We start from the raw sequence: 12,904 nt of genomic DNA, 5'->3' as shown, positions 1-12,904 counted from the left end.
GGTCTTTCTTAATATCATGAACTCATAATCATATATAAATTTTATTTGGAAGTAATATTGTTTTAGTTGAATCAATTGATTTAGTTTATTATTAGATTGATTCGAGTAATTACTGTCACAAAAGGACTCGGCCTTCTTTGATTAGATCCCGAGCCCACTGTGATTGAACTTGGCCCATCTGTTCTGTGTAAGCCCGCCTCATGGCTCTCAGAATCCATCCACAACGCTCTTCATCGTGACGACTCTCACGATAATTAGGCAAATCTTGTGCAATATCCGATGCCACATTGAAAACGTTCATAATCGAAGTTTAATTTTGACCATTTTATGCGTTACGAGAATCGCTAAATGATATATTATTTAATATAATTATGATGGTGAATAAGATCACAAAGATGAGACATGGTAGGCCGTTGATAACTCAATGACATGACACATCTGATAGATTTCTTAACGTTATATCGGAGGTAAACGTTTAGATCAATGGAGGAGTTGGTAACAACTATGTAATAATTGGATTCGACTGACCATTACGTGAGCAATCATGACCATTCTTCATACTATAAAAGCCCTCGAATGCATTATCGTTTAGCATCTGATTTTTAAGATTTGACATTACATCGAATCATCCAAACCCATTTACTAACTTTAGTATTAGATGGATTTCGACATATCTTCAATGTAGTCTTGTATGATTTCTAACAGATGGATTTGATTTTCTCACTCCTCATCTACTTGTGTCATATTTAGGAAAGGATCATCCAAATCATCTTCTACATGGAATTACAAAAATATAAAGTACTTATTTTTACCTTAGTGTCATCAACCGACGGTTGTCATGACTCGGTCTAATCTCAAAGGCACAGAGTAGTCCATTAGGATCACGTGATAATTGAGGAGAATCGATATCGAAAACGAGGTGATCGAGGGAGGTCTGAGGCGGTCGTCGTATCTCAACGTGAGCTTTGGTCTCCTCAAGGTCTTACATAAATATTGACATCGGAAGGGATTTCCCAATCTGATCCCTCCGATGATTAAATTAGTCTTTTGTGGGGAATTAAAGCAAGGGGTTCAGTGTATCAGATCTAGTCCTCCCTTCAGGCATCGAGGATCAGCCACTCTAAGTATTAGATGGATTTTGACATATCTTTGATAATCTTGTATGATTTCTAACAGATGGATTTGATGCTCTCACTCATCTATTTGTGTCATACTCTAGGAAAGAACCATCCAAATCATCTTCTATATCGAATAACTAAAATATAACGTATTTATTTTTACCTTTGTGTCATCAACGAAGGGTTGTCATGACTCGATCTAATCTCAAAGGCACGGAGTAGTCTACTAGGACTACGTGACAATTGAGGGGAATCGATATCGAAAATGAGGTGGTCGAGGGGGGTCTGAGGCGGTTGTCATATCTCAGCGTGAGCTTTGGTCTCCTCAAAGTCTTGCATAAAAGTTGACGTCGAAAGAGATTTTCCAACCTGATCCCTCCGATGATTAAGTTAGCCTTTTATGGGGAATTAGAATAGAAGATTCAATGTGTGTCAGATCTAGTCCCTCCTTCAGGCATCAAGGATTGACTTTTATACTTGGGAAGCCAGAAGGGTGTTGCGACTGACAAGTTGCTTATCTGTATTTCCTTCTCCTGTGCCTTATTTATATAGACAATAGGCTTATATGGCCTTCTGTGACACCCATCAATAGGGGATAATATAAGGGACATCGCTTGCTAGTCGAGAAGGTTTCTCGTGGGCTATCGCCTACAGAGGTTGACCAAAGGAGGGCACAGGTCAACTTAGCCATTTGAGGACCCCTACCCTCGGTGGCTAAGTCATACTATCCATCGTGATTTGCGGATCATGACGGTTGATCGGCTATCGCTTTGCTACCGAACAGAAAGAGGTGACGTGGTCTTTCCACATCAATTCCCTAGTGGTGGCCAATTTGACGGGCTCTCATTGATGTCAAAATGTTCCCTATCATATCACTTCTAATGTATACTAGAGGAATTTTTAACTTGCTTGCCTGGTTGATTCAATTATACACGATGGATCAATCATCCTGATACAAATGATACATTTCAATCGCTCGCATGATTTGATTAGTCATAAAAAAATAAGGAGCATTTATTTCAACTGCATCATCATTTCACTGATACAGCAGACTTGCATTCTGTTAAGATGACCTTATCATTGATTAGGATGTCACACCAAATGTGTTATTAAGGTTAAGAATTCACAAGCACGTAAAGATGTGTAATTAAGGTTAAGAAGTCTTTTTGCTGACTCCATTCACTCATTCATAGGTCCCATGATTCCTGAACTATCTTCTGTCGCCAAAGATGTTTTGTACCCCAAGACATACCAGTGGAGATGATCAACAAAACATTCTTAATGTGCGAGCAATTCATATATCATATCAACTACAATCGCGTAAATCATATCCTCCATTAGCAATACTCATACATATGGTAAAAGGTATAGAGAAGAACAGAGATGCCATGCAAAGTACAAAAGCTCCACGTTGAGAACGTGGTTGGAAAAGAGAAAGAGATGGCAACGATGAAACCTTGAGAGTCCGACATTAAGAAAAATGTCGGGAACAAAACCTCACTGAAAGCAAAGAGGGGGAGAAAGAGAAGATGGGACCAACTCGGAAAGCTTAGATTGCACATCACAGCGACCTAAGGCCAGAAAATCCTACTGTTTGGTGTCTTAGGGGCCTCACCTTACAGATCTAAACCCATGGCAGCAGTAATCCATGTTTAGTTTGAAGTGGCTCTCTTTGGTTGCGTTCTCTTCATCAACGTGAAGGTATGCGATTAATTGCACTTCGATTTGTAGAACAAGTTCTTCGTTCTCTTTCTTCCTAGTTCCTTCAAAAACTAGTGTTTCTTCTTTTGTGGAGCAAAAAGTTCAACATCTCCCATGTAACAATGGTTTTGAAAGCTTCCAAAGTAATGTACGTCCCATTCCCCTTTTCCCCACAGTAGAAACCAGCTCCTAATATGAGTTCAAATGTCGAATTCAATGCATGTCCGTGCTCGCAAGAACACCAAACAAACTTGTTCTCGTCACAGTAGAGTTGTTTGACCTCAGCGGAGAGAGAGAGAGAGAGAGAGAGAGAGAGAGAGAGAGAGAGAGAGAGAGAGAGAGAGATGAACAAATCACAAAGAGCTTTCGTCTTTTCTTCTCCTTTATCTTGTACTGATCTTAGAGGAGAGTCTTCAGACTCCAATGGAAGGAGGAGACCACAAGCAAAAATTGAATCCTTCTTGCTGGGACTTTGGCATGGAGTACTCTTCTTTTTCTTCAAGTCTGATAAATTCTGCAATGTCAACCCTAATCAATAACCTGCATCTCAATTCACATTGAAGGTGACTACTGTCCTCACAAGCTAAAGAGACTGTTCTCTACAGTGGCATGCTCTCTCGGCTATGGTCCAATATAATTAACCTAGGCGCATGAACCTTCCATTTCACAAGAATACTTTGGCCCATTTGAAGATGTCACACACCACAACAATGTTAGCTGTCCTTATTTCATGGTCCCCGAGAACGGGGTTGAACAAAGTCAACTCATGAGCGGAGGGTTATTGGTGTGATCTACCTTTCCAAGAAGCCTTGGGCAATTAGGTTCCTCCATGTATCTTCAAATGCATGGATGGCATGATAGTGTTAGTCTATGCAGGAGAATTAAACTATAAGCATCATATTATGCCAGATCAATTGCAGGAGAAGAGAGAAATGAACTGTGTCTTCAAGTTCAAATTTCAAGATCATGGGAGAAGAGAAAGAAGAGCTCCAGTGGTCCAAGACACCAAGGGAGGGGAGTGAGTTATGTAGGCATGTGCAATGGTTTTAACTGGTCCCCTGAACTCTACTACTGTGCATGGAACAAGAGCTTTTAAGTTTGCTTGGCTTTCTTTTCATTAGGTCCCCATGAATCTTCTTCTTCTTCTTCTTCTTCTTGGGTAAGGGCACATAAGGTCACTTCAGCTCATCAGGCGACCTTCCACCTTCCATTGTTCTTGCAGACACTCTCTCCGCCTTGCTCACATCTGAAAGGATGTGAGGAGGAGGTAATCCATGCATGCACTCGGGACGTTTCCAAGCTTTGGATTTGCGTCTCTGATGTGAGCTCTTACTGTGATCTATTGCTATCAAAGAAAATAAGATTCTGATTTGATTCTCTAAAGAATTCCCCATTCATAGAACTGCATCCTGCATTTGCATGTCATCAAATTTTGGATGGTCTCTTGAAAAAGCAACCATCCACACAAGACAAACATTGAAAAGGAAGGTAGAACAAATCATTCATCTGCAGTTGGTGCTGCGATCACCCCCTTTTTTGCATGTGAAAAAGAGAGCCTCATTGGAATGATACGTACAAGTTTTTACAGATCAAGTTGTTCTCTCAATCCATTGCCTTACTGCATTCATCCTTGCAGCGGTTGGACTAATGTTGAAATGACTTGAGACAGCTGAAGAAGAAGAGATTGGGGGTGTTGCAAGCGTGTTTGGCATCAGGGGCCATAGGATCTTAGTTGTGTGACTGATGGACCTACAAAAAGGCTATTATCACACATCAATTGGGCTCCACTGCTTTTCTCCCTTCCTAAGCTAAATTTGGTATCAAAGATTGTTGAGCTTCCACATCCACTCACTCACTTGGCACAAACAAACTAAACACTAAAAAGTCATAGGTTTAGTTCTATTAAAAGTATTTATAATTTTTATTATTTTCTTAAAGTCTTATTTTATCTTTCTTCGTACCATTAATAATAATTATTTAATCTATGGTATTTATTGATGTAACATGTCATGTTGACCGCAACTCAATTGGAGCAAAGAATCAACTTCAATTTAACATGTCATATTGTATTTTTTTTTCCCGGTAAACACGTGTGATTATTTTCTTATATCCTTAAATATTTTGTATTTATTAATACTCGATATTAAAAATATATATATATATATATATTTTGATTATATTATACGGCATATATAATTGCTCACATAAACTTGAACGTAAACCTACAAATGTCTTAACAGACACGTTAATACTTAAACATAGAAGAAGGAAATAAATCCATGACTCCTCGATCTTCTGCTTCACTCTCTCTTCTCTCAGGGAGTGCGCTGCTGGAGGAGTTCGAGTCCGGTGGTGTGACCCCTTTCTGCTGGTGGAAGTGGAGAAGGGACGGTAAGCCCGAGATCGAGGTAGCTCCGGCGAGATCCATGGTGGCCGCCATCCCGTCTGCCACCGCCGCCGCCTCCCGGCGCGACCCTTCGAACCGCAAGAACCCTTCTCCACCCCGCCATCGCAACGATCCCCAGAACCCCCACCGCCCGCCGCTTGTCCCCTCGGAGAAGGACAATGCCGTCTCCGTCACCGACGCAACAGCTGGCGGCCCTGCCCCTAGGCGGCCTCGCTCCAGGGAGATCTCCTCTCGGTACCTCTCGTCGTCGTCTTCCTCTTCTTCGACCTCCACCTCCTACTCCACCGCCACCACCTTATCTTCTTCCGGCTCTTCCTCCGGCTCCCGACGCTTCCCGTCGCCTCTCGTGACGCCACGGCCATCGACGCCGCCGACATTGTCCCAATCTGCGGCCCAAAAGCGATCCCACTCCGTCGATCGTGTCCGGCCTTTGACGCCACGCCCCGATCCCTGCCCCGCCTCGGCTGAACCGTCTGCGGCAGCTCGAGCACTCTGCACCATGACTCGGAGTCTCTCGGTCTCGTTCCAGGGCGAATCCTTCTTCTACCAGACCAGCCACGCCAAGACCGCCTCCCCTAGCCCAGCTCGGAAGCCTAGCCCTGAGCGACGGCGAGCTAGTGCGGTGGCTGCAACACCAGCGAGGGCTGGAGATCACTCGGAGAACAAGAGGCCCTCGGACAATCACCGCCTGTGGCCTGGCGCGAGACATCGAGCGTCGAATCCGTTGATGAGGAGCTTGGATTGCTCCTTGGAGCAGAACGACTCGATCTTGGCCACCGTCCGGTTGATGCAACAGTCACTGGTGTTCGACGATGGCACACGGAGGGCGTCGTTTGATGGGGCCGATCTCTCCGCTTCCTCTGACACTGATAGCATGTCATCAGGGAGCAATTCGGCGGTTCCGGAGCTCCGCATGGCCCCAAGGTCAAAGGTCGCTCCTCGAGGAATCAGTGTGCCGGCGAGATTTTGGCAGGAGAACAATAGCCGGCTGCGCCAGTTGCCAGACTCAGGATCGCTGCCATCTTCTTCAGGTTCAAGTCCCATGGTCCACCGGCAGCAGGGCTTGGTGAAGAAATTACCGGTTGACTGCCCGTCACCGTCTCCAAGGTTGGCTCCTTCGCCACTCCGTGGACCCATCAGACCATCTTCACCTGATAAGCACATGGCTTCTCCATCAAGGGGAATGGTTAGTCCTTTGAGGGCAAGGAGTGGTAGGACCCCGACTTCATCTCCAGTTAGTCAGCCAGCCAATGCACCTTCAATTATAAGCTTTGCTGCTGAAGTGAGGAGGGCAAAAAAAGGAGAGAATCGAATTGAAGAGGCACACCTATTGAGGCTGTTCGATAACCAACACTTGCAATGGCGGTTTGTAAATGCAAGGGCCAGTGCAGCATCGCTGTGGCATAAGGTGACTGCAGAGGTAATGTTGATATCATAAACTCCTCCAGAGTTTGCTTATGCGTAGATTCTTTATGTAGCCCGTAAGAGCTCCAATATGTATATTCTGCTTTTCACATGTAGTATATCCACTTAGTTCTTATCCGTATCAAGTAGCAAACCATGGTTTAAAACTAAACATCTGTCAGTCATTTTTGGGTACTATTTTCCTTGGTCCAATCAAACTTGTTTTTCAAGCTTCTGAGGTATCATCACCAAGTTTCAATTTGTTTCTGCAGCTGCCACCTCATACGATGTAGTAACCAGTGATGAAAAAATATTATTATAACCTGTTTTTAATACTTGGTACTGGTGTAGAATCTAAATTTAATTTTTCTAGAGAACTTTGGAAGTTTATTTGTATCTGTTGAATTTTCTTGCAATCAGTGGTTCTCCCATCATCCATCATTTGTTCGAACTGTAAATTTTGATTTAACTATTCTAATCCCAATACTGCATTCTTTTGAGATTCATCATCCATGGCATCGCAGAAAGATTTTGATAGAAAGATTGTCTTTTATGCTTTAAAAGTGCTTGTTATAATTTTCAAGAGTTGTAGTGGCTTCTATAATATGTACATGCGTCCTTCCTAGTCGATTCTACTACCTTTTTAATGCATATGGACCTATGAAGGTTTCAAGGTTCAGAAAGGAAAATACTGCAAAATTAATTTCACATCATTAATCCAATAGGAATAGTTTCTAGAGAGAAGAATGGGAATAGGATAGGGCCTGTGGCCAAAAATGATAACTTATTCATCTAGTCAACTTTTCCAGTGTAAGAGTCAAATGTATGTCTTGTCTTACTGGATGTATTACATTATAACAGCTAATCATAATGAATTTCACCAGCCTTGCCAATTGGAGATCATAAGAAAGTTTTACTGGTTACTTAATTTCTTTTTTGCTAGATTTCTCCAGAAAACCATTGAACATAATACAATGCTGAACTTGCATAGATGATGTGATTGGTAGTGTTGATGCAGTAATAGCTGTTTTTAATAAGAGAATTTCAAGTCAAAAAATGCCCCTTTCAGAATAAGTATTTTGCATTACTTCAGTTAAATCAATGGTGCTTTCTTTATTGCACTCTGACTGCTTGAGCATGCGTTCAGTGAAACTGAAGTCTACATGAATTCAATGTTAACTGAGAATAAATGTCTAGTGCTTTCTTAAAACCTAATGCAAACATGACACCTTCATGTGGTGGCCTTCATGAAACTTGAAAGTGATCAGATAATGGTGAGATGGAGATGAAATCCCTTCTGGCTTTGCTTGTCGGGGTGTCATCATAGGAGGGAGAGAGACGTAACTGAAGCCTCTCGATTTAGCACAGGTTGGTAAGTGGGAATGCAAAGAAAAAGGTGGCACTTTGCATGCCTCTTGTCATTGTTCTGCAGAATTAATGGCTACACTACACTCATTCTGAAATTCTGTTAACATACTTCTGCCCAAGCTAGCTAACTCAACAATGCTTTTCTGTCGACTTGTTCGATACCAATCACATGCTACTTGTCCAAGTGTTAGATAAATTCAATAACCTACTTTTGGAAAGAATCAGACTAGAAAGGTTTTAAGCCCATTAACCTTGGAAGATTCTGGCTAAAAAGCCTAGTGAATATATTGTGTTTGATATATATTCACACACAAATGAACACCTTCTCTGTTGTCCCGCTCACAGATTTTGTCCTATATGTTGTGGTTAGGCATCAAATACAATCCTGCTAATGCTTATCTTTTATTTATAACAGAAACATGTATATAATGTATGGGCTGCAACCTCAAAATTGCGTGATTCTGTCACTTTTAAGAGGACCAAGCTACGACTTCTTATGCAAAATCTGAAGCTAAAATCTGTTCTTCATGAGCAAGTAAGTAATTTTTCTTCATTTATTTTCTTGTAAATCAAATTTCAATGAAATTTATTAACCTTTGGTCTAATACCAGATCAGAATGATTCATGTCAGCAGCATGTCACTGTCAATTACAATTAACTGTAGATATTAATTGATGCCAATCCATCTCTCTCTCTCTCTCTCTCTCTCTCTCTCTCTCTCTCTCTCTCTCTCTCTCTCTCTCTCTCTCTGAATATTAATCTTGAACACTCATCTATTATGCTATTTACTTAAATCTTAAATCAGGTACACTGCACTAAATAGGTTGACTATCTTTACTCAACCATTATGTTTTCTGGAAGTACTGATATGATGATATCTAACAAGGGTATATATGTCGAAAGTGTTTGTTAGTTTGTTATGTTCTCTGTCATATAGACCAGAAGGATCCTGCAGTTAAAGTCTGTTATCATGAAAGTATATGCAGTCTTCTTAATAAATAAAACTTCCATAAATCAAAATTTTATGCTTTCTAGTCAGCTGTCAGTAAGGGACTTTGTTAACAGAAAACTAAATAAGTAACCTAGTTTAGCAAAACTATTTTTATTATTTTGTGAACTAAACTCATGCCTTTCAGATTTTCCACTGGGATTGGAAACTTGCGACAAGAGAAGAAAACATCATTTGACAAGTGAGCTGCAATCATAACCTAGGCAAAAGTTACTATCGTTTCTTTGGTTCAATATGAAGCGATCAAGCAAAGAACTATAGATACAAGCATGTACTTCAAGTAATTTGTGGTGAAAGGTTATCAATTAACAATAGCAGGAACAGAGAAATATGAATGTAGTGATCCTCATATTGTTGTCAATGTAGACCTTATTAGGGGACTTCAACTTTCAGATCCAAGATAGCATGTCACAGGAATGTCATTGCTTAGCATTCTTGACAACTATGCTTTGTGATATAGTTACATGCACCAATGATAAACAAGTTATACAGCCATCATATTGTGGCTATGAACGTGAGCCTAGAAAATGAATATTGGCTTAAGAAGAAATAATTCAAAATTGTTCGTAGGCAGTATTCATCAAAAAACTGAAGAAGGATTAATCATTAATGAAATTCATGTCAACCAATCCTTCATAGGGGACGTAGTTTAAAAGTGTAGATGGAATATTATTAATTACTATTGTATTAGAAGTCCTTCAACGTTTGGGGTTTTAAATTCTTAATTATTGTATTAGAAGTCAATGGAATATTATTGTATTATTAATTACTATTGTATTAGAAGTCCTTCAGAAAACTGTGTGTATGTTCCTTCACTAAAATAAAATTTATGGATAACATGTTGCAATTTATTTTTTCTTTTTCACAGAGTAGAAAGGTAAAAGGAAATTCGCACAATTAAATGTTCTTATGATACTGGTATTTTGTGGAATTGTGCATCTTTTCATGTTATCTCATAATCTAGAACATGTTGTCTACTGGCAATATCTTGGACTAAAAGCACGAGAACAAATATAATATGTTTTTGCATATAGTGAAATGTTCTCTGAAGTAATCTGAGAAATAATGACACAGTGCAAGATGTGAAAAGTAAGATATTCAACATATGTTCTTATGATGTGCATTTACTTATCTTTGACACATTTCCAGAAGTCCTTTCAAGAAATTAAGGTTTGCTTGCAGATATATGTATATAAATTGTGAGATACATGAAGTTGAATATTTTGAAACTTGATTGACACAGATGACCTATCTGGAGGAGTGGTCTCTCATGCATAGCAACCATTCAAGCTCATTATCTGGAGCTATTGATGCATTAAATGCGACAACTCTCCGTCTTCCTGTTGTTGATGGAGTAAAGGTTTGTGCTTCAAATTTTGCAACATTACCATATGATTAGTGATCTCTTTCCAACTTTTAAGTCATGTAAATGTGTTCTATTGTGCAGGCAGACATCCAGGAAATGAAACATGCTGTTGGGTCAGCCGTAGAAGTGATGCAGGCAATGGGATCCTCAATATGCTTTCTTTTGTCAAAGGTGATGGCACTAATCACTTGGAATATATAGGTCATTAATCTTAACAACTATCATCCAGTCCTTGCTACAACTGTTGCTGATTGCGAAGAATGCAACCACTGTCATTGTCAAACTTACCAGGTGCTAAGACCAATTTAGGCTAGCAGTTGCATATCAACTTTGAGCAGTCAACCATTAGAGGCATTTGCACCAGTCATTGTGGGTTACAGGGTGGTGATTGCTAGCGGGTAATTATTGGCCAGCAGTGGAGTGACTTCTTTTACAGTAATTTTCCCCCCAAACTCTGACTTCCCCTACCCTTCACCCTATGTTATGAGTTACAATTCAATGAATAGTAAAAAATCGAGGGTTTTAGGCTACGATACCCTGCTTAACATATAACATTTATCCTTTCTGACATTTGTTGATCAATGATAACTACAAACTCCAGTAAGAATACTGTGTCATCCTCACTTGTGTCATCCAGTAAGAATTAATAATACTGTGTCATCCTCACTTGTGATTTAAAATAGAAGATCAGTAAGGGTGGTGTGAACATCACTGCCACTGGTGCTAGAAATCTAACCCTTCATTGTTATTATTAATTCTAGGAATATCCCCAGTATCCTGACCTGTTTGCACCAGAACACTTGTTTACTTCATTTCCTTGCTTGTCCAGTGTCCAATTATGTTCTCAGCCAAATTATGTGATCCAGTGAACTTTAGCTGGGCTTGGACTTATCTTGGGTTAAAATCAAGCTCTAATATGGTTCCCCATGATTCATCTAGTTTGGATTTAATCCCAAAAACCAACTCGAATTCAGGTAAGACATCCTAAAACATCATGTCCCCAGAATGAACACAACATCATGAATGATTTGTTATCATTTATTTTTCTGTGGTGTGTCATATCCATCCCATGTGATCACAAGAGCCATGGATTTGCATTCTCCTGCATCCACCATTCAAAGTGTCCACACTATACTCCCCATCTAAATCCCACTGTATACAATTGCATTGAGTGTGATCACCTGATTATAAGCGGAAGATATCGATCAATCTACTTAATAGAACCATGTTCCCAGAGTTGTTAAACCCATTCATTATGAATAGGTCTGTTTTTCCACTGTCTTACTAATATTCATTTTACATAGTTTGGAAGAATATGGTGCTTAGCATCAATTCATATGATATGGTTTGGCCAGTGTCCTCTGACAAATACTATTTTCTGATTCTAAAACATAGCTAAACTTCCATCAGGACATTTCAAGTTCTTAAGATTTAAAATCATCATAATCTACAGGTAGAAGGGACAAGTTCTGTGATTTCTGAAATTGCTAAAGTGGCTGCGGAAGAGCGTTTGTTACTTGAAAAATGCAGAGATCTCTTGTCCACAGTTGCAGCTATGCATGTAAGTGCTGATACAGTTTATTTTCTTCTTTACCTGTTTCATGTAATGCTTGTTAATGTGGAAGGTCATGTTAACAGGTGACACAATGTAGCCTACAAAGTCATGTGATACAACTAAAACAAAAGGCCAGCCCAACATAACTGTAGAACAAGATGACAAAAGGTCGATTCCTTGTGTTTTCTTTGATCACTAACACCAAACCGAAGGCTTTTGTTTCTAACTGAAGATTGTGTGAACTCACCCTGGTAGCCTGGTCGCTAAGCATCCAGGAGGCTGCCATTTTGTTGGGGTTTCAATTCCCAGTTGCACACGGTGTGCTGGTGTGAGACCTTAGTCCATTCGGAAAAGGAAAACCGAAGATTATGCCAAACGTAATAATGAACAACTGGTTTTGTTGGGTGCAAAGCCAGTGCCTAAATCCTGCCTGCTCATATTTCTACAGCAGTTGGTTTATGTGTTTTTTGTCTGCATACTACCACATGTTGTCCTTTTTCCCTCAGGGATTACCTTGTTTTATACAAAAATATGTTATGCTAGTCAATTCGAAGCTTATGTACATATGTATTCTAATGAATCTTTTTCTTTTTGAAGAAAAAGAATCACTTGTTTCTTTGTTTAAGACGTTACCAGGCATTGACCTGTTGAATTTGTTTACTGTAAAAAGCAAGCAATAAATTGTATGTATTAGGAGTGCAGCTGTGCCTGATGTTTCATCTTACACAGACGAAATCGAAACTTGACAGCATGATTTCAAAAGCTATTTTGATCTCTTGCTGCATCACGGCCGAACTGTTTTTGTGTTTTCCCATTTGTTTTCAGTTTGTTCTCATCTATGTGCAGCCACTGGTGACTCGTTTTAATATATCTTGTTCCCCTGAGGCTGAGGTGAAGTTGGACTACATCATTGTATATCGAAACCATGTTTTGGCCACTGAGAATTAGCAGGTAATTTTGGTGGACAGGATTCTGT

The 12,904-nt window shown here is 40.0% G+C and overlaps 1 protein-coding gene across 2 annotated transcripts; it reads left to right on the top strand.

The window, feature by feature from the left end:
* The first annotated feature begins 5,059 nt into the window (after positions 1–5,059).
* LOC135651156 (QWRF motif-containing protein 2-like) lies at positions 5,060–12,582 on the top strand. Of its 2 annotated transcripts, XM_065171023.1 has the most exons (6): positions 5,060–6,646; positions 8,414–8,533; positions 10,251–10,367; positions 10,455–10,544; positions 11,827–11,934; positions 12,012–12,582. In XM_065171023.1, exons 1-6 carry the CDS (start codon positions 5,099–5,101, stop codon positions 12,072–12,074), a joined length of 2,046 nt encoding a protein of 681 aa, XP_065027095.1. In that variant the 5' UTR covers positions 5,060–5,098; the 3' UTR covers positions 12,075–12,582. The 2 variants fall into 2 exon arrangements, with proteins under 2 accessions (XP_065027095.1, XP_065027096.1); XM_065171024.1 differs by lacking the exons at positions 10,455–10,544; positions 11,827–11,934; positions 12,012–12,582 and adding an exon at positions 9,135–9,188.
* Positions 12,583–12,904: the final 322 nt, after the last annotated feature.

The sequence above is a fragment of the Musa acuminata genome, chromosome BXJ3-10, assembly GCF_036884655.1.
Source record: "Musa acuminata AAA Group cultivar baxijiao chromosome BXJ3-10, Cavendish_Baxijiao_AAA, whole genome shotgun sequence".
NCBI classification, from domain to species: Eukaryota; Viridiplantae; Streptophyta; class Magnoliopsida; order Zingiberales; family Musaceae; genus Musa; species Musa acuminata.
This window is presented reverse-complemented; position numbering and strand designations above follow the sequence as displayed.